This window comes from Rhinatrema bivittatum, chromosome 13, assembly GCF_901001135.1.
Source record: "Rhinatrema bivittatum chromosome 13, aRhiBiv1.1, whole genome shotgun sequence".
In the NCBI taxonomy this organism is placed as follows: domain Eukaryota; kingdom Metazoa; phylum Chordata; class Amphibia; order Gymnophiona; family Rhinatrematidae; genus Rhinatrema; species Rhinatrema bivittatum.
Genome location: NC_042627.1, coordinates 2429999 through 2452219, shown reverse-complemented (window position 1 = coordinate 2452219; position 22221 = coordinate 2429999). Strand labels below are relative to the sequence as shown.

Genomic DNA, 22221 nt, shown 5'->3' with positions numbered 1-22221 from the left:
CCTGGCCAGTGGGAAATCGTGAGATTGCACCTCCGCAGTTATCAGACAGCAGCCTGCAAGTACATGACACTGTTGCTAAAGTGGGAAATCGTGAGATTGCACACATCCCTGACGCCTCCGCAGTTATCAGACAGCAGCCTGCAAGTACATGACACTGTTGCTAAAGTGGGAAATCGTGAGATTGCACACATCCCTGACGCCTCCGCAGTTATCAGACAGCAGCCTGCAAGTACATGACACTGTTGCTAAAGTGGGAAATCGTGAGATTGCACACATCCCTGACGCCTCCGCAGTTATCAGACAGCAGCCTGCAAGTACATGACACTGTTGCTAAAGTGGGAAATCATGAGATTGCACACATCCCTGACGCCTCCGCAGTTATCAGACAGCAGCCTGCAAGTACATGACACTGTTGCTAAAGTGGGAAATCGTGAGATTGCACACATCCCTGACGCCTCCGCAGTTATCAGACAGTAGCCTGCAAGTACATGACACTGTTGCTAAAGTGGGAAATCGTGAGATTGCACACATCCCTGACGCCTCCGCAGTTATCAGACAGCAGCCTGCAAGTACATGACAGTGTTGCTAAAGTGGGAAATCGTGAGATTGCACACATCCCTGACGCCTTCGCAGTTATCAGACAGCAGCCTGCAAGTACATGACACTGTTGCTAAAGTGGGAAATCGTGAGATTGCACACATCCCTGACGCCTCCGCAGTTATCAGACAGCAGCCTGCAAGTACATGACACTGTTGCTAAAGTGGGAAATCGTGAGATTGCACACATCCCTGACGCCTCCGCAGTTATCAGACAGCAGCCTGCAAGTACATGACACTGTTGCTAAAGTGGGAAATCGTGAGATTGCACACATCCCTGACGCCTCCGCAGTTATCAGACAGCAGCCTGCAAGTACATGACAGTGTTGCTAAAGTGGGAAATCGTGAGATTGCACACATCCCTGACGCCTCCGCAGTTATCAGACAGCAGCCTGCAAGTACATGACACTGTTGCTAAAGTGGGAAATCGTGAGATTGCACCTCCGCAGTTATCAGACAGCAGCCTGCAAGTACATGACACTGTTGCTAAAGTGGGAAATCGTGAGATTGCACACATCCCTGACGCCTCCGCAGTTATCAGACAGCAGCCTGCAAGTACATGACACTGTTGCTAAAGTGGGAAATCGTGAGATTGCACACATCCCTGACGCCTCCGCAGTTATCAGACAGCAGCCTGCAAGTACATGACACTGTTGCTAAAGTGGGAAATCGTGAGATTGCACACATCCCTGACGCCTCCGCAGTTATCAGACAGCAGCCTGCAAGTACATGACACTGTTGCTAAAGTGGGAAATCGTGAGATTGCACCTCCGCAGTTATCAGACAGCAGCCTGCAAGTACATGACACTGTTGCTAAAGTGGGAAATCGTGAGATTGCACACATCCCTGACGCCTCCGCAGTTATCAGACAGCAGCCTGCAAGTACATGACACTGTTGCTAAAGTGTGATACCTAAAAAGCCTTTTGTATTTAGTGCCTTTTAAGTGGAGTGAGGACACAAGTAAGGGGCCCTAAGTAGTCTCTTGTGATTAGCAATAGGACCAGGCCAAGGTTTTCTCTCGTTGGAAGCCCATGCTTTAAAAAATATAAGAATACAAAAATGTTTTACCTCATTTCATGCAGAACAAACAGTAAATAGCTTTATTTGTCATGTTTAACGCATTTTTTTTCAAATGAATGCCCGTTCTTAGTTAATAGTGAAAGGTACGCAGTTAGGAGAAATACTTACCTGTTGTATATTTCACTTGCCGTTGTTAAAGGTGCTGGTCTGGTTCTTTCTTCGGTACCTTTGACCTTTATTGGCTGAAATGAATCATTAACCTGTAAGCATTTACTATTCAACGTTTCTACTAATAAGCTTGGCAAGCAACGATATAACAGCTTTAGAAAACTCAAAGCTTGCTATGCCCTGTCTCCTGAATTAGTTGTAGGAAAGTGTTGGTTACAACGGTCAGAATATGCAGTCCTCTTTGTACCAAAGTTAATGTTTTGACACACAGCCCATTATATAGGCCCCTCTCATTTTCTTTTGCTGTCTTTCACTGTGTGCATTGTTTTCCAGTTTTTCTCTTTCTGAAAATCCATAGACAGCCAAAAGTATTTCAGGGGAGGAGAGACGGAATGGAGTGAAGCTTGGGCAGGAAAAGGATGAAACTTAATGACCAACAGAGCCAGAAAATCTCACTGCTTTCTCAATTTCTTTGGCAAATAGTGATCGTGCTGCTTTAAAAAGTTTGCTACCTTGTGCCTGTGTCTTTAAGAGCAGGGGCTGAGGTGGGGACAGACAGCTCTGAAGGAGGCGTGCAGAGGAGATCTTCTTATACTTACATAGATTTCCTGCTGGTTATGGTGGCTCATTGCTTCTCTCCGTGTAGATCCTTATAAAATCAGTGCTTATGAAACTTTTCTGTAGTGCTCAAAGTGGTAACCCTTGCAACGGGTGAGGAGGGGGAGAGGGAAGACAAATGGAAGAGACGGCTCTCGGTGCAGAGTCATCCTCAGGCTGCTGCCAGATTAGAGGCTTGGCCTGGATCTGCTTCCGAGTTCAGCTGCATGCAGACATAGGATAGCAGCAAGCGGAGCATTGCAGGGGGCTGGGAGTCACTGACCCCTGCTCCAGGACCAGGTACAGCTGCATGCGTGTGTACCCTGCACTTCAGGACATACGATAGCAGCAAGCGGAGCATTGCAGGGGGCTGGGAGTGACTGAGCCCCTGCAGGGAAGGCTGCTCCAGGAGCAGGTACAGCTGCATGCGTGTGTACCCTGCACTTCAGGACATACGGTAGCAGCAAGCGGAGCATTGCAGGGGGCTGGGAGTCACTGACCCCTGCTCCAGGAGCAGGTACAGCTGCATGCGTGTGCACCCTGCACTTCAGGACATACGATAGCAGCAAGCGGAGCATTGCAGGGGGCTGGGAGTCACTGACCCCTGCTCCAGGACCAGGTACAGCTGCATGCGTGTGCACCCTGCACTTCAGGACATACGATAGCAGCAAGCGGAGCATTGCAGGGGGCTGGGAGTCACTGACCCCTGCTCCAGGACCAGGTACAGCTGCATGCGTGTGCACCCTGCACTTCAGGACATACGGTAGCAGCACGTGGGACATTGCAGGGGGCTGGGAGTCACTGACCCCTGCTCCAGGTCCAGCTGCTGGTGCACACTGTGCAGGACTTCTGGACTGACTGGGAAGCCGGGGCATTGTGCGTCTTCTTTTGTAGGGTTTGCATGCCAAGGAGTGTCAGAGAGTCTGATTTGGCATTGCCAGGGTGGCAGTGACCCCACCAGCCCTTAAAAACTTGCCAAATATTACAAGGAAAGGAGCTAAAAACGAACGGCGTGCCAGGTAACATGTCTAGACATTTCTACATGGTTAGAGATATAACTATTTTAAATTATTTAAACTAAACTTTAAAGTCAGAAAATGCAATATTTCAATGAACCATTTTCTCTCTTTTCCACTCATACTGTGCTGCTGCAGTTTTTGTTCCCTTCTCATTCGTTTACATTTCTCTCTATTTCCTCCGCTCTTCCATCTGTCTCTCTGGCACCGATATTCCCTTTCATAAGAAGTCAGGGGCCACTCAGTCTCAGGGCTAAATCTCTGCACAGTCCAACAGCCTCGGGCCAAGGAGCCTCCAGGTGTAGGGGGGAAATCTCTTTCTTGAGTGTATTTCCATGTAGATGCTGAATGAACAAGTAATACACCGGGTGTTCATAAATTAAACTTTACTGCACATTTTCTAATTCACTGGCATCATTTCTTTATTTTATTTATTTAAAATAATTTATTTCCCACTCCTTCTGTAGTTTGGGGCGGGCTACATAAAAACATACATAATAAAATCAACAAAATCAGTCTAAACCAATAATGTCGGCAATAACATATAAACACTACTTTATCACTGTCATCTACGCTGGTAACACACAGTTGTAATCAAGCACAAATACAAGTTAAATTAGCCATATAGAAGCTGCTCACTGAATACGTTATAAGATAATTAAGAGGGGTGGTACTACACTGTTCTCATTAGAGAGATAACCAATTGATGGGGTAAAGTTTTCCAGTTATATATAGAGACAGATATCTTATTAATGCTACAATTACTTACTGCATGTTGGCAATCTTCTCATCAAGTTTTTACACTGCCTTAAAAACCATTTTAAATAAAGTAGTTTTCAAAGCTTTTTAAAACTCTTTAAGCTTTCTTATATTACGTGATGTAGCTGGAGGGTATTCCAAAATACAGGGGCCAGCTATGGAAAAGTCCCTTTGTGGTACTGCTGTGCTTGCCAGACCCTTGAACCAAGGGGGAGTTGGTGCTACCTGCAGGGAGGAGCCTCACAGATCCCCCACCGTCGGTGGGCGTAGCTGGTGGAAGCAGAGGCCCAACTGGAGCTTCGCAAATACCAGCCCTCGTTCCCCTTAGGTTGAGCCCTCAGGTTCCAGGGCCGGCTGGTCTTAGGTGATGGCCTCTGCAGTAACGGAAGTCCAGGTAGGCAGGAAGTGCTGTAGGCCAGCATGCTGAGGAGACAGTGGAGATCAGAGTAGAGGGAGCACAGCAACGTAGGGGTCCAGGCAGTGGTCGAAGGCAAGCGGCAAGAAACAAGGTCAATGTCCAGGCAGAGGTCGTGGTAGGCAGAGTCCACACAGCATCGGGTCCACACCAGGGTCAAAGCCAGAAGATCAATCCATGAAAGAAGACGACGAGGAAGAAGAGAAGGACCACCGTGACACGAAGAGACACTGAAGACAGCCGAGAAGAAATTGACCACAGACAAGAAAATTCAGTAACAACTGGATGAAGGGAACCACAGACAGAAGACGCGGACTCGGGCACCACAGCAAGGCAGGAACTGAAGACAGGAGCAGCATCTGTGGCAAGGCCAGAGTGGAGGCCTGCTGTGCAGACAGAGACGCTCGTCCTGGCAGCAGGGAGAGCAGCGGGAAAGGCTGGCTGAGTGCGCCGAAGCAACTTGCACTCACGGGGCGGGGCGGGAGGTGAGTGCGGCAGTTTGCAGGACGGGCTCGTGGATCGCCAATCTTAAGAACTCATAAAGAGGGAAGCTGAAGTAGGATTGGACGAGCATAGTGTTTGAGAGGGGGTGTATAGCCGTAAGGAGGAAGTGATCCAAGGAGATTTTATATTATTAAGAAGGTTTTCAATGATGACAGCTAATTTACATTGGATAGGCCATTGAACTTGCAACCAGTGGAGTGATTGTAACATGAGTGATTGTGACATATCTACAAGAAATAACTCAGCTACTCTCACAAATGTCTCTCTGTTTCAACCACAATAAAACTGAAATCTTATACATAATAAACAAAACCACCACAACGCTCAGCCATGACTGCACATCATCCCATATGGAGGGTCATATTGTCTCTCCAGTAAAAGATCTAGGTGTCATTCTAGATGGCGAACTAAACCTTAAAAAACACATTAACACAATGATAAAAGATGGATACTTCAAACTACAGGTCCTAAAAAAACTTAAACCGCTTCTTTACAGCCAAGCCTATCGAACTGTTCTTCAGGCACTTCTTTTCTCAAAACTCGACTACTGCAACGCCCTCCTCCTGGGCCTCCTGGCCGTCTCCCACAGACCATTGCAGCTGTTACAGAACGCAGCAGCAAGATCACTCTCAAACAGCAAAAGAGCCGATCATATCACACCAATCCTCAAAGACCTACACTGGCTACCCATCCCATTCAGAATACAATACAAAGCTCTAACTCTCATTAACAAAACACTCTACAATGACAAGACTGACTGGCTGAATGCGTCCCTTCCCTTTTACATCCCCCAAAGGAACCTCTGCTCCACTAACACTGGGCTCCTTTCAATCCCTTCCCCGAAAATGGCGCACCTGACCAGTACGAGAACGCAAATGTGTATTGTGTTTCCCAGAGTATAACGTTACATGTAATCGGGCGCACTCTCCTAAAACATTGTGCATATTGGTCTTCAGATAAATGGAATTCAAATTCCCGTGCCCATCCTTGTATCAATTTCCCATAATACAAAAATTGGAGCAGAAGAAATTGCACTCCAAAAATTCAATATACACACATCCAAGGAAGTGCAAGAAATTAAGCAAGGTCCAATTCAATTTGTAAGTCCAGTAGTTTTATTTAAGGTTTTTCACAAACCGGCAACTCCATTGCTCATCTTGTCAAAATACAGTTCTCATTAGGGTCCCCAGACATGGACCCCGTGTTTCGCCGAACAGGCTGCGTCGGGAGGGATAACAATTTCAGTAACTAAAAATAAAGTAAAAAGCAAATAACCTCAATATTACTATCCAAGCAAGGACCAAAAAGAAACGGTTACCCTAACAAGTTTCACCGATAGACATTACCTTGTAAATGACAGCTCAGTCTAACAATTCATAAAGCAAAGAGAGCGGGGGGCAGAGATGGAGACAAACATTTAAAGAGAACGTAAGAAATGGCACCAAAATTCGAACCAATGAGGGGGCTCCAACCCATCACAGTTCCAGCCAATCCTAAGGAGGTAACAGTCATACATGAAAGCAACAGGTAAAGGATTAAACATTTAAACAAAATATTGCCATGCTGTTTCAATGTTTAAGCCCTTAGGGACCACACAGTCCAATCTGTGTATCCATTTTTGCTCTTTACGTATTAGTATCTCTGAAACGTTGCCTCCCCGAGACGGAGGAGGCAACACATCGATCACAAAAAAACCTTCAAATCAGATTCGGAGTGTGAACAAGACAGCCAATGTGATACGAGGGGTGCAGATTCGCGGCCAGTCCTAATACTGGAACGATGTTCCACGATCCGCGTGCGGACCCAACAGATAGTTTTACCCACATATAGTTTTGAACATGGGCATAGAATTACATAAATCACCCCTTTTGTTTGACAGGTAGAGGAAAAATTCAGCTTGTATTTAAAATGGGAAATTGGATGTTCAAAATTAATTTTATAGATAGTGTGTGGAAACCGACCAAGAAGTGTCCGCATGATTGATGACCTGAAAAATTACTATGGGTGACTGGCAAAACCAGATCACTTAGATGTGAATGAACCAAAATGTCCTTCAAATTTCTGCCCTGACAGAAAGAAAACCTGAGAGGGTGACCAAAAAACTTGTGTAAAGACAGAATAGGCCAATGACGGCTTATAATAGTGGTGATATCCTGTACAGGAGTGGAAAATGGCAGTATGCAATTAATGTACCCTTCTGACATTGGATTTTCAGGAAGAAACAAAAATCATGACTCGCATAGAGAGCGTGTTTAAAAGCTCCGCGAAGAATGGGTTGAGGGTACCCTCTTACCCTGAACCTGGACAGCATCTGCTTAGCCTGAAAGATAAAATCATCCTTTGAAGAGCAGAGCCGCCGAAGCAGTTGCCCAACAGGAATATTTGTTCTTAAAGCAAAGGAGTGATGACTATCAAATCTTAGCAATGTATTTGGATCGCTGTACCTGAAGAGTGGAGGGTGGCCAATGTAACCCCAATATTTAAAAAGGGCTCCAGGGGTGATCCGGGAAACTACAGACAGGTTAGCCTGACTTCAGTGCCGGGAAAAAACTATTCTAAAGATCAAAATCGTAGAGCATATAGAAAGACATGGTTTAATGGAACACAGTCAACATGGATTTACCCAAGGGAAGTCTTGCCTAAAAAATCTGCTTCATTATTTTGAAGAGGTTAATAAACATGTGGATAAAGGTGAACCGGTAGATGTAGTGTATTTGGATTTTCAGAAGGCGTTTGACAAAGTCCCTCATGAAAGGCTTCTAAGAAAACTAAAAAATCATGAGATAGGTGATGTCCTTTCGTGGATTACAAACTGGTTAAAAGACAGGAAACAGAGAGTAGGATTAAATGGTCAATTTTCTCAGTGGAAAAGGGTAAACAGTGGAGTGCCTCAGGGATCTGTACTTGAACTGGTGCTTTTCAATATATATATAAATGATCTGGAAAGGAATACGACGAGTGAGGTTATCAAATTTGCGGATGATACAAAATTATTCAGAGTAGTTAAATCACAAGCGGACTGTGATACATTACAGGAAGACCTTGCAAGACTGGAAGATTGGGCATCCAAATGGCAGATGAAATTTAATGTGGACAAATGCAAGGTGTTGCATATAGGGAAAAATAACCCTTGCTGTAGTTACACAATGTTAGGTTCCATGTTAGGAGCTACCACCCAGGAAAAAGATCTAGGCATCATAGTGGATAATACTTTAAAATCGTCGGCTCAGTGTGCTGCAGCAGTCAAAAAAGCAAACAGAATGTTAGGAATTATTAGGAAGGGAATGGTTAATAAAACGGAAAATGTCATAATGCCTCTGTATCGCTCCATGGTGAGACCGCCCCTTGAATACTGTGTACAATTCTGGTCACCGCATTTCAAAAAAGATATAATTGCGATGGAGAAGGTACAGAGAAGGGCAACCAAAATGATAAAGAGGATGGAACAGCTCCGCTATGAGGAAAGGCTGAAGAGGTTAGGGCTGTTCAGCTTGGAGAAGAGACAGCTGAGGGGGGATATGATAGAGGTCTTTAAGACCATGAGAGGTCTTGAACGAGTAGATGTGACTCGGTTATTTACACTTTCGGATAATAGAAGGACTAGGGGGCATTCCATGAAGTTAGCAAGTAGCACATTTAAGACTAATCGGAGAAAGTTCTTTTTCACTCAATGCACAATAAAGCTCTGGAATTTGTTGCCAGAGGATGTGGTTAGTGCAGTTAGTGTAGCTGGGTTCGAAAATGGTTTGGATAAGTTCTTGGAGGAGAAGTCCATTAACGGCTATTAATCAAGTTTACTTAGGGAATAGCTACTGCTATTAATTGCATCAGTAGCATGGGATCTTCTTGGTGTTTGGGTACTTGCCAGGTTCTTGTGGCCTGGTTTGGCCACTGTTGGAATCAGGATGCTGGGCTTGATGGACCCTTGGTCTGACACAGCATGGCAATTTCTTATGTTCTTATGATAATAAATTGTTTTTAAACATTTTTTGTATGTTTTGTATAAATTTGTATTATTCTATTAAAATTGGTGTTTAGTTATTAGACAAAAAGTATTTTCTCTCTTTGTATGTGAGAGAAAAAGTGTTGTATTTGTTCCTTCATTGTATTTTGTATAACACCCAGCTCCACATGTATAGATACACAAACACATACAGACACATGTATCATGTAAAGTGAAGAGCTGCCAGCTGACTACCAAGTAATGAATTACTTTGAGTTAGTTCTAGCTCTTTTAACACTCCTGTCCTGTATTCGTTCAAACAGAGGATACCCCAGAATGCGCTGAGAAATAAAATAAACCGAATCCTTTTGAGTGTGACCTTCAGGAATCTGAGTTAGTTGGCAGCTCTCAGACTAGTAAAAAGTTAGAGATTTCCCATGACCCTGCCTCCTCTTCTCCGAGCCAGCAAATACTTCCTGTCCAAAGCAGAGGTGCAGGCCGGATCAGAGAGGCGGAAGCAGGACATTCGTAGGACCAGTGCCTCCACATGGGTTCTTCCTCCTCAGGTGCTAGTTTGATGGTGGAGGACTGAGGCCTCCGTATCTGACGACTTCCATCACAGAACCTGCACTCAAATACACAGTTTTCCCATTCTTTCTTTCTGTATTCTTTTCCCCCTTCCTCTTGATCTCATCACCTTTTCACACATTAACAATATCATTCTTTTTCTTCCACCCCAGATAGTAGTTTGTGGGATCCTTCAGTCATGGTCCAGTTCACGGTCACCCCAGAAGTCTCCCTGGCCGATGAGCCTCTCAGGATCCAGGTCTCCGGCCTTGCTCCCCTCCAGATCGTTACTCTACGAGCATCTCTCACAGACGAGAAAGGGGTGGGCTTCCAGTCCCGCGCCTTCTACCGAAGCAACGAGGCAGGGGAGGTGAATTTGGAAAGGGACGCAGCCACGGGAGGAGATTACAGCGGGGCACAGCCCATGGGCCTGCTCTGCTCGCTGAAGCCAGAGAAGATGTTTCACAGGCTGATGAAACGAGAGCTGATGCACAGCCCGCTGCACGTTAAGTTGGATCTGTATGACATGTACCAACTCTTCTCTGCACCAGATGTGCTGCCTGTGGCCAGCCGGATAGTGGAAAGGTGGTACGTGGCCCCTGGTGTGCAGCGGGTTCTCATCAGAGAAGGCAGAGTTCGTGGGGCCCTCTTCCTCCCTCCAGGTAGTAGTTAATGAATTAATCTGAATATTACAATGTTATCTGTTTCTTTCATTTTTCTGTGTCTTTCTCTCTCTCTCTTCCCCCCATTAATTCCCAATGGAATACACAATTGGGAATAAACTCAGTAACATATTTCTTTTTTTATTGTATTTTTATGAAGCTTTCAAACTAATTACATCAACATAATCTTGAACATAAGAAATTGCCATGCTGGGTCAGACCAAGGGTCCATCAAGCCCAGCATCCTGTTTCCAACAGTGGCCAATCCAGGCCACAAGAACCTGGCAAGTACCCAAAACCTAAGAAGATCCCATGCTACTGATGCAATTAATAGCAGTGGCTATTCCCTAAGTAAACTTGAAATAATAGCAGTTAATATTTTATTTATTTATTTAAAAGTATTTATATACCGTTTTTACAAATGGAAATTTTATCAACCTTTTTTTAAACCCAGCTACACTAACCACCTCCTCTGGCAACAAATTCCAGAGCTTAATTGTGCATTGAGTGGAAAAGAATTTTCTCCGATTAGTCTTAAATGTGCCCCATGCTAACCTCATGGAGCGCCCCCTAGTCCTTCTATTATCCGAAAGTGTAAATAATCAATTCACATCTACCCGTTCTAGACCTCTCATGATTTTAAACATCTCTATCATATCCCCCCTCAGTCGTCTCTTCTCCAAGCTGAAAAGTCCTAACCTCTTTAGTCTTTCCTCATAGGGGAGCTGTTCCATCCCCTTTATCATTTTGGTCGCCCTTCTCTGTACCTTCTCCATCGCAATTATATCTTTTTTGAGATGTGGCGACCAGAATTGTACACAGTATTCAAGGTGCGGTCTCACCATGGAGCGATACAGAGGCATTATGACATTTTCCATTTTATTCACCATTCCTTTCTAATAATTCCCAGCATTCTGTTTGATTTTGTTTGAATAGGAAATAGAATATACTAATTATTCAATAATATATTATAAAAATACAAGGAACAGAAAAAGCTAATCAGCATCCAAGTAGCCTTGGATGATACAAACAAAAACACCAGTGAAGGATTGGCATCTAAGAAAAATATAAAAAGAAAAATGACATTAAGCCAACACCTATTGATTAATACATAGTGCGTTCCAAGAGCCACCAGAAACCTCGTCCTCTCCCATTTCCTCCCATATCACCCCCTTTTCCTCCCCACCCCAGGCCACGTTCTTGTTTCTGTCTTTCAGTGCTCAGCAGGTGAGTGTTTAGCAGAACGGCAGTGGGACTGTGGTGGCCTGGATGCCAGGTGAGAGGAAGGGGCTTCTCCTAGCGCTGCTCATTCTCCCCGCTCCTCTCCCAGGGACTTCTCCTAGCGCTGCTCATTCTCCCCGCTCCTCGCCCAGGGACTCCTCCTAGTGCTGCTCATTCTCCCCGCTCCTCTCCCAGGGACTCCTCCTAGCGCTGCTCATTCTCCCCGCTCCTCTCCCAGGGACTCCTCCTAGCGCTGCTCATTCTCCCCGCTCCTCTCCCAGGGACTCCTCCTAGCGCTGCTCATTCTCCCCGCTCCTCTCCCAGGGACTCCTCCTAGCGCTGCTCATTCTCCCCGCTCCTCTCCCAGGGACTCCTCCTAGCGCTGCTCATTCTCCCCGCTCCTCTCCCAGGGACTCCTCCTAGCGCTGCTCATTCTCCCCGCTCCTCTCCCAGGGACTTCTCCTAGCGCTGCTCATTCTCCCAGGGACTGCCAGTGAAGAGCGGGTTGGGACTGAGAGCGTAGGCTCCATCTTTATCCTCCTACAGACCAGCAGCAGGTGTGAGAGGACCAGGGGAGGGGTGCGCTGCAACCAGAATTGGGGAGAATGGAAGGGGGGGGGGTGCAAAAAACAATGCAAGGACCCAGAGGAAGGAGCTGTGCAGTGTGAGACATAGAGGGGGTGCATGAAAACCGTGAGTGGGAGCGAGAGAGAAAGGGATGCAATGTGGGGTGGGAATGGAGGAGGGCAGGAGACCAGGGGATAGGGGCACGAACGAGACTTGGAATAGAGCGGATAGAGGGAATGCAAGAGAAGTGGGAGAAGAGGAGGGGGAATGAATGAGAGGGATGTGTGAAAGAAAGCCAGAGGTAATGGTGGGGTGGGGAGGGAGATGATGATAGGGGAAAGAAGAGGGCCATACAAGGGGAAGACTGGTTGTGAGACAGTCAGAGATGAATAGAGGGTGAGCGGATGAGATGAAATGGAGGTAAGAAGGATGGGGTGAGGGAGTCAGACTGGAGGGGATGAGTGAAATGAAATGATTGAAAGGGGGTGAGAGAGATAAGGGAGCAAGAGAGCAGGAGATTAGTGGGGGGAGATGGAAAGACTGCGAGGAGACAATGGAGCTGGGCAAAAATGGAGGATGAGACCTGCTGAAGGAAAGGAGGAGTTTGTGGACAGAGAATGAAGAGAGGAAGTGAAAAGTGAGTGTCAGAGAGGAATGAAGACAGGAGAAGAGAGAAGGTCCTGGAAAAGGAATTCAGAGATGACTGATGAGGAAAGCAGAAGAAAGAAACCTGGAGCAGTTTTCACTTCTCCCTCCTTTGCATCTTTCACATCTTTTATTGACTCCCAGCCTCTCTCACATCTCCCCATCTTAGTTTTATTCTTCCATCTCCCTCCTGCCTACCAGCTTTCTCCTTCCCTTAGCCTGCCTTCCACTCCTTCCCCAGCTCTCCTCTACCTTCCTCTGCCTTTCACTCACTCCTAGTCCCCTATTTACACTCTGATCTCACCCCTTCCCCAGCTCTCCTCTACCTTCCCCTGCCTTTCACTCACTCCTAGTCCCCTATTTACACTCTGATCTCACCCCTTCCCCAGCTCTCCTCTACCTTCCCCTGCCTTTCATCCCCTCAGCAGCCCTGCATTCCCTGTTGCTCATTCCCTGCCTTCAGCTCCTTCTGTCTCTTACCCTCTATCCAGCCTCCTATACCCATCTTCTCCCCCCATATCCACCCTCTCTCAATCCCTACGCAGGCTTTCATTTCTTTGCACTGCACCCAGGTCCACTACACTCTTGACCTCTCCTCACCATTCAGCCCACTCTCTTATCCCCCCATTTCAAATCCCCAGATCTGTCTCACGCCCTCACTTACACCCATCAAGCCTACTCTAAACCCTATAATGCCCAAGTTGCCACTTTCCCACAATCTCTGCATCCCTGCTCCCCAAAGTCCACTCGCCTCCCTCCTACCTTTCTTTGGCCTGATCTCAGTTGGCAGGAGCATGGCACAGGGAGCTTGGCGCTCGTAAGCTGCTGCTCCTGGCACTGGGGACTTTCTCCTATACGGGTCACATATCCGCTGTTTAACCATGCGATGCTCTGTATCCACAAGGCTCTGTGTGATGGAAAGAAGACGGATGTTGCACGGGAGAGAAGCCCTGGAAGCAGGAGGAGCTGGTCTGAAGCAGCTCTACCTTCCTCCTCATGGCTGGGATTCGGCCACAGAGAGGAAAGGGGGGTGAGAGGTTGGAGTGGGATAGGACTATCAGGCCCGCAAGAACACTGGTGAGAAGCAAAGGGAGGGCAAGTCATTCATATAGCGAGTGGGCACTTTCTCCCCATTACCTGTGTTTATGCAAGGCAGAACCCCCTGATTGCAACAGGACCCCTTTCATCGCATGGACCCCACTGCAGCTGAACTGACTGGTCCCTCCAATACATCTATCATACCTCCCTCTATTCTTTACCTCTTAATTGCAATACAGATCATCTTCTGTAAATAATAGGTAACTTCCCCTTAGCACATCGTAAGCAACCTTGTAAGTAATTTTAGTGCTGTGTATATAGCTCCCTGTATATTTACCCTCCCCATTTATAACTTTTAATATGGAAAGTTTTGATAGGTTAAATAATCTTTATGAATTTTATTTTTAATAAAGCAATTTACATAATTCAAAAACACAAAACAAAAGGAGCAGGGAGAAAATTGTCATTACTAATAATAAAAAAAAAATAGTACTGTGAAATATATAATCATGCCCTTGAGTGAAAAGAGAGCCTACTCTCTCTGCCTCTCCTTTCCAGTGGTCTGCGTTCTCTTTCTGCTTTGTTGCTCAGGAGCTCTTGAGTTGTGTGGCACTGGTGGCTCCTGTGAGGTTTCCTTCTTGCAGTGGGAGCTCTTGGTGCTGGACAGCTCTGAGGTATGAGCAGAATAATACAAAACAATTCTTTCTGGTTTGGGAGGTGAGCACCCCTCAAGCGCCAGGCTTGATTTTACTTGGAAGTGTTAGGAACTGATCTTGAAAACACAGATATTCTCAGAAGTGATAAGAACATAAGAACATGCCACACTGGCTCGGGCCAAAGCTCCATCAAGCCCAGTATCCTGTTTCCAACAGTGGCCAAGCCAGGTCACAATTACCTGGCAGGATCCCAAGGGGTAGATTGATTCCAAGCTGCTTTTCCCAATAATAACAGTGTATTTGTACCACTCTACCTTAATAATGGACTTTTCCTCCAGGAACTTGTCCAAACCTTTTTTTAAACCCAGCTACTCTAAGCTTTTACCACATCCTCCTGCAATAAATTCCAGAGCTTAATTGTGTTGAGGAAAACCATATTTTCTGTTATTTGTTTTAAATGTATTACTAGTAACTTCATAGTGTCCCCAATAATCTTTGTACTCTTTGAAAGAGTAAACAACTGATTCACATTTATTCCTTCCACTCCACTCATTATTTTAAACGCCTCTATCATATCCCCCTCAGCTGTCTCTTCTCCAAGCTGAAGAGCCTTAACTTATTTAGCCTTTCCTCATGGGAGAATCTTTCCATCCCCTTTATCATTTTGGTTGGCCCTTCTCTGTACCTTTTCTAATTCTGCTATTTCTTTTTTGAGATGTGGTGACCAGAATCGCTTCTTGGAGCGATACAGAGGCATTACAGTATTCTTTATTTTAGTCTCCAGTCCTTTCCTAATAATCCCCAGCATTCTATTTGCTTTCTTGGCTGCTGCTGCTGCACATTGAGCAGAAGATTTCAACGTATTCTCAATGATGACACCTAGATCCTTTTCCTTGTGGTAACTCCTAATGAGGAACCTTGCATTTTGTAGCTATAATTCTTCCCTTATGTGCATCACGTTACACTTCTCAAGAGATCTGACTGCTTATGTATCTTTACTTCAGCATTTGGTTTTTCAATTCCATTATTAAGAGAGCATAAGCTGCAGGTTGTGCCTAACTCTTCCTTCTTACTCTCGTTCACAGGAAAAGGCCCATTTCCGGGGGTCATTGACATGTTCGGAGGTATTGGAGGCCTCATTGAATTCCGAGGTGGACTCCTTGCTAGCCATGGTTTTGTGGCACTTTCCTTGGCCTACTTTGCATATGATGATTTGCCAAAAATGCTGGATGAGATAGACTTGGAGTACTTTGAAGAAGCTGTTGACCTCCTGATGAGACATCCCAAGGTATTTTCCACATAGCTGTACTTCATGGTTAAATAAGTTACACATATTCTGCTGTAACCACAATTCAAGCTGTTTGCTGAACTTTGCTGGGGCCACAATAAAAGCCAGGGCTAACTCCCAATTTTACTATCACTGGTCCTTTTGCCTTAGGCTTGGGGGTTCTTGGTCTCTGAGGGGGAAAGGGTGAAATCCCTTCCCTGTGTGTGGGACCAGCACACTGGAAATAGCAGGCTGGACTCACTGGTAGGTGTTCCAAATTAAATGTTTTACTTTGATAAAAAAATACTAATGTCCATGAGTAACTTGTTTCCATACAGAGTCCCACTGGCTTAGATCTTTTGTTCCTCTGCGGAAGTGCCCCTCAGACTGGACCCTGAGAACTTCATACCCTTCAGGCAGTGGATAGATAAAAGTCTCAGGTGGGTGGGGTATCCTAACTATGGTGGAAACCCTATCCCCTACAGTACCTGAAGTTCACATGGTCTCCAATCATTCCACAAACCCGTCTCTGTCCTGTGCCCGGAGCAAAGACTCCAGATGTCTCCTAAACTCCTGTTCTCCTCTCCAATCTGCTGCTGCCCTCTCTGGATAAAAAGTCCCAGGCTGAGAGAATGTTTTCACTTTCCCTAAGCTCTGGGCAAGGAAGGCTGGCTCCAAACATCCTGCCCCGACTCAGGAAAAAAAACACCAAAATTGGATTTTTTTCACAAAGCCAAAAAGGTAAAACCCTCTTTAAGTCTCTAATGACATGAGTTACCTCTTTCCCTTCTCTGACCAGGACCAGGGACTACCCAGAGAGACAAACTCGGATTTCCAAAGAAAACGTCAAACTGTTTCAAAGTCCAGGATCTAAGCAGAATCTTCCAAGCATGGGAGTGCCTGATAGGAAAACCCTTTTTTAAGTGTGGTTAGATTGGAAGGCCCAACCAAAATACAAACAAACACTACCAGCTTCTTACTCTCCAACTCTAACTCCCTCTACTCCCCCCCTCCCTTATTCACACAGGTGCTTCCCCTCCAGCAAGCCTGAAGGAGGTGCTGTTCCCGTCTCCCGGCTCACTGACCCCAGGATAGGACTAGGGCCATCTAGTGGAGACCTAGAGGGTCTCTACATAGCTCTTAACTGTAGGACAGAATCAATGGCTTTTGGCTACACATTCCAGGATGGCTCAGCATGGTTAATTTTACAGTTCAGAATTGTTTTTTTTTAAATAACTTTCCGAGTTCTTGTAGACGGGGTGGAAAAATCTACATGCATGAAAAATGCCTGTGTTCATCCATCACTGTTTGTGCAGGTGGCTGAGCAGGGGTAATAGAGCTACAACAGGATAAAACTCCAATCATGTTGGCCTTCCCTTACTTAGCGCTCCCCATGCTCTCCCCAGGAATGCATCTTTTTAAACACAGACTGTAAAATCCCAAGTGCACTTCTAGCCTTTTTGAAAAGGGCAGTTCTCAGCTAGGCCAGTTTATCTGGGTAAAGGGTTTAATTCTCACTCGTCACCAGAGAGACGAACAGAAAGAAGTAACTTATGATTCTTAGTTGTCACTTTGCTCGTCATGGTGTCTACTGGTGAGTTTCAGAAGTCCTCACATCCATCTAATACAAAGGGGACATTTTACAGAATGTTTTGGGCTTTGTAAAAAGCTTCATACATTTTAGGAAGATTTGAGATATTTCAGTAAGGACACTGAGTTTAAAAAACAATTTTGAGCTTTGAAAACTTCTACAAAAAATACAGGGGTAGATATTTAGATCTAGCTATTTATGAAGGTCGGATAAGACTTATCCGGCTAACTTACATGGGATATTCAGTGGCACAATAATGCCAGATAAAGGCACAATAATGCCAGATAATTATTATAGTTAGCTGAATAAGCTTCTCCTGCTAACTTTAGACCTGCAATGGGTAACATCTAACTTATCTGGTTAACGTAGCCAGATAAAGCTGAATATCCCTACTTATCTTGCTACGTTAGCTGGATAGTTCATGCTGCCCAGTTACGCCCACTGACTATTTTGCTAACTATGTAACTGGATAAGTGACTTATCTGGCTAAGCTGTGTTTGAATAAGGACTTCATAATTTAAGTGAATGTATGCATACAAAATACAAATATTATACATGCCTTGTAAAAGTTTTCCAACTCGAGCATTTTTCACATTCTGCTGTCTAAAAAATACCAATCAAAATGCATTAAAGTAGAAGTTTCTTCAACTGATCTACATAACATACTTTCACGTTCATAAAAGAACAATTATGGAAATATTCCAAAAGTAATTGACTAAAAATCTGAAAAGTCTTGATTACATCAACCTTCAATCCCTTTGTCATTACAGACTCAAATGAGCTAAGGTTCACAAGACTTCCTAATAATGCCTTTAATAAGTTGAACAGAGCCGATCTGTGTCCAATCACACTGTATGCAGAGTAAAGGCCTGTGCTGTAACTGGGAATATGTCCCTCCTGTTATACCTCAGCCCTGTCAGCCTGCTCAACCAGCCTTCCTACTAATGTCTGAGGTGCCAGGGATTGTGATGAAGGCTTCACTTTCTTACTGACTATGGAAGGTTCTGGAATGTTCCTCTGAGCTTCTTCCGTAACTTTACTCTCTGTCCCAAGTGTGGATCCCTTTTCGTGGGTGAAGCTTATGGCCCGGGGTTGTGTGTTCTTCTCTTACTCTGGTCAAATTTCAAAGACTTGCACACTCAAAAACTGTGAGTTACGCGCATGACTCAGATCTGCACGCGCCATGCGGATTTTAAAAGGCCCGTGGCCATGGCCGTATCTCCTGGTATGCACAAAGAAAAGGTTTTCTGAAAAACGGGCAGGGTGTGTGTGGTCTGGACAGGACGGATCTGTAGCATGAATCCAGCATGTAAATATTTCCTTGCACAAGCGCTCGTTGGGGTCCCCTACTGCTATGGATGGTGGGTAAGTCATGAAACAAAATAAAATTTGCTAGTTAGCGGGTTTTTAAGCGTCGGGGGCAATAGGATGAAAGGGAGGCAAGCAAGCTAGGGGGTATAGGCCATCCTCTCCTTTACTGGGGTGAACTGGGAAAAAGGCCTATTGTGTCACTGCGCGTACCTACTAAAATTGCCCCCAGCTACGCTTTCGAGACGGCATTCGTGTGCACATGCGCGCGCCAGTATAAAATCATGCATCAATATATGCGTGCGTCAGTATAAAATCAGCGCGTCAATGCGCACATGCCAACACTGTATGTAGTTAGAGGTGGATCCTGGGACAAACAGGCAGGGCAACATGCTGGGTGTTAAAATAAAAGTTTACTGATTCTTTAAAGTCAAAGTAAAGTCCAGTTTATCAAGAATGTTTACAGATGCCTCTCTTTTCTGGATAGGTGTGTTTTCTCTTACTCTCCTGGGGCTTTTACGTCTTTGATTGTATAAAGTGTTCCAGCACTATAGTGAGATCCTATGGTGGGTAGGATCCCCTTTATCATGGTTCAGATGTTCATTCCTGGTGACCCAGCCTGTTTCCTAGTCCCACAAGGGTAGAGATTCTAGAGGGGTCTCCAAAATCTTGGTCCTTTCCCTTGATTTTGGTGGTCATTAACTTCTCATGAAGAAAACATCTTGAGGCATCAGGAACCAGGCTATCCCAGTCCTGGATTCCATATGGGGAGGGGTGACTCAACGAAAACCTCCCCACAAAACAATACCAGAATGCTTGCTTGCCACAAAAAATCTCTCAGTGACTGCTGCTATACTGTCACTGGTGCTTGTCTCATCTAAGGACTAGATTAGGGCTCACGGGTCTTCAGCCCCTATCCTTTCTGTCTGGGAGAGCCTTCTCCAAGATTTAAACAGCAGTCTCCTCTAAAGATAGGATACATTTTAGCCATCAAAAAATCTCACGCTGTTGGGTACTGTTGCTGGTGCTTGCCTCACCTAAGGACTAGATTAGTGCTCACAGGTCTTCAACCCCTTCACAGGACTCCCAAAAAGGGATCCGGCAAAAATCTCTCTCTCTTCCAAATTAAATTTCCTGATGAGGCAGGAAAAACCGCATCCTTACTCCTCTGAGGTTAACTGAATATTAAACTAGCTTCACTAAACAGGATGAGGCAGTCAAAAGTAATTAAGAATAAAATTCTAAAAAGTCTTGATTACATCAACCTTCAATCCCTTTGTCATAGCAAACTCACATGAGCTAAAGGTCACAAGACTGCTTAATAAGGCTCTCTAGGCTGGGAGTGGCTGAAAAGGATGGAAAGCTCATAGAGATGTTGACTTTCTAAGCAGGGACCCAGGGCCATCTAGTGGCCGACCCAAGGGGGCACCACCAATGTTCAATATCTTTTCCCTGTGCTAAATTGCTGGCATGTCAATAGTAAAAAAAATGTTAAAAAAAGTTTAAATGGGTTTGAAATTTGACGAAACAAGTTTTCCCTGTCTAACCATTCTCTGGTTCAGGTAATTAGACTGTAAATTGTTGACATAAAGTAAATAAAGAGAAAACTCTTTGACCAGACCGAAGGCAGTAGTGATGTGAGCTAGGGATAATGTAATCCTCTGTCAATAACAGCTTCTTCCATCATAGCTGATAGTTCTCTGCAGTTAAGACACCAAAACCCATCTATGTAACCATATCTTAGCTGGTGTGGATGGGCAGATTAGATATGCCATAATGGTCTTTTTCTGCTGTCATGTTTCTCTGTTTCTTTCTATATTTACCATTGATAGAGGGATGAGGGTCCGGAAGTATGTTCTCTTGACTTTCTGTATTCTCTTTAGGTCATGGGCTCTGGAGTCGGTGTGATCGCTGTGTGTAAAGGGGCAGAGATAGCCCTAGCCATGGCCACGTTCTTGAAGAAGGTGATTGCCACTGTTTGCATCAATGGGCCCAATGGCATCAATGGAAACTCACTTCGGTACAGAAATCTCTACATAAGAGGAATGCCATACATTACCGAGGGCATTCATTTCACTAGCACCGGGGCAATGGAGTTCCATAATGCCATAGAAGACCCCAGAGAGGAGAGGAACCAGGACTGTATCCTCCCTGTGGAGAATGCTCAGGGACCCATCCTCTTCATTGTAGGAGGAGAAGATGGGAACTACAACAGCCGAATGTTTGCAGAGGAAGCCCTGAAGAGGATGAAGCGATGTGGGAAGAAGAATGCAAAGCTCCTCCTGTATCCAGGGGCTGGGCACCTGATCGAGCCTCCAGGGTCCCCATTCTGTTTGATGTCCTACAATCCTCTTGTTCTAGGTCCTTTGATGTGGGGAGGGAAACTTGAGGCCCACTCTTATGCTCAGGAGCACTCATGGAGGGAAATTCAAAAGTTTTTCCACTATCACTTGGGTCAATCCAAAGTCAGCAAGCTCTGAGAGAATATAGGAAGACAATTATGGAGTTAATTTTTGTTTAAAAATTATTTCAAAAGATTAATCAAAGGGCAATTCCATGCAGTAAACTCAGTGCAGCTCATTGTCCAGGCAGTTAAAAGCACCTAATCCTTTCCTCTATGCCTGGCCCCGAATCTAGCTGAATAGTAACATTGCAGATCTACACTGAGTGTGAGTTCACATTTAGAATAAAGTTCTTTATTGATGCCAGCAAAACAGTCAATGATGTCACAAAGCCCCCCTGTTTTCCATAATGGGGAGGGAATGTTGACATCAGCAGGGCCACTGCAAGGGTATTAGGCACCCTAGCAGAACATTCAGCCTTCAGTTTTACGCCTCCTGGCCCACTCCTCCAACTAACTTTCAGACCCATAGGCCACCCCACCCTGAGATTTTAAATAAATTCAATCACCATGACGCCATCATCACCCCTCCCGGAGCAATCCTGAAAAATCACATCATTTGAACAAGCCATAGACATGGGTAAATACTGATTTAATCAGAGAAAAGGGCCTACCCCCCCAAATAAAATGCAGCCAAAGCTACACCCGATTGAAAGGGAATGTGTGCTTGTACCTTCCCTTTGAGAACTGGTGCAGAGCCTGTGGATAAAAGTGCCGACAGATTTACCACTAAAACGTACAGTTTTGAAAATCCCCCCATACTTTTAAATATTGAACTTTGTTTTGTGTGTGTATATCTCTATCATCTCTATCTATATATCCATCTATATATGTATATAAAATATGAATACATTTCAGAATTCACATCTCAGCATCTCATGAATGTGTCATCTGTGATTTCTTTTAGGGTATGCTCCAAAAAAAAAAAAAGTCAAGAAATACATAATATTTATAAATTAAAAGAAATCCTTACTGCACTGGCTGAAGGTAATCTCTGAAATGGCTAGCTGTATGGAACTAGAATGTTTTCCCTTACTAGTCATCATGCAAAACGTTTTCCAGTTCTTTTGTCACATCAGTAACCATGACACAGAGTCTCTCCATTATCAGACACAATGTGAAATGACACAGAAATCTCCAAAAACAATTACTCAGAACCTATATACAGATCTGCCAAACTATAACAGCACTAATTGGTAGAACTCAAACAGCAACAATTCTACCCATGAGAAGGCAGCAATACAGACACAGGGCCCTAGACATAAGGCCTGGACAGACA

General features: G+C 44.9%; 1 protein-coding gene across 4 annotated transcripts; it reads left to right on the top strand.

Annotated features, from left to right (window-relative positions):
* Positions 1-1887: 1887 nt before the first annotated feature.
* Positions 1888-21801, top strand: BAAT (bile acid-CoA:amino acid N-acyltransferase). Of its 4 annotated transcripts, XM_029574899.1 has the most exons (5): positions 1888-2682; positions 2798-3103; positions 9760-10248; positions 15461-15663; positions 20425-21801. In XM_029574899.1, exons 3-5 carry the CDS (start codon positions 9786-9788, stop codon positions 21019-21021), a joined length of 1263 nt encoding a protein of 420 aa, XP_029430759.1. In that variant the 5' UTR covers positions 1888-2682; positions 2798-3103; positions 9760-9785; the 3' UTR covers positions 21022-21801. The 4 variants fall into 4 exon arrangements, with proteins under 4 accessions (XP_029430759.1, XP_029430761.1, XP_029430760.1 ...); XM_029574901.1 differs by lacking the exon at positions 2798-3103; XM_029574900.1 differs by lacking the exons at positions 1888-2682; positions 2798-3103 and adding an exon at positions 2733-2797.
* The last annotated feature ends 420 nt before the right edge of the window (positions 21802-22221 follow it).

Bases quoted from the DNA above. Each gene is read 5' to 3' on its own strand.
- BAAT (XM_029574901.1), top strand. From the start codon at position 9,786: ATGGTCCAGTTCACGGTCACCCCAGAAGTCTCCCTGGCCGATGAGCCT. The intron at 10,249-15,460 runs GTAGTAGTTAAT...TCTCGTTCACAG, and splicing joins GGCCCTCTTCCTCCCTCCAG to GAAAAGGCCCATTTCCGGGG. The intron at 15,664-20,424 runs GTATTTTCCACA...TATTCTCTTTAG, and splicing joins TCCTGATGAGACATCCCAAG to GTCATGGGCTCTGGAGTCGG.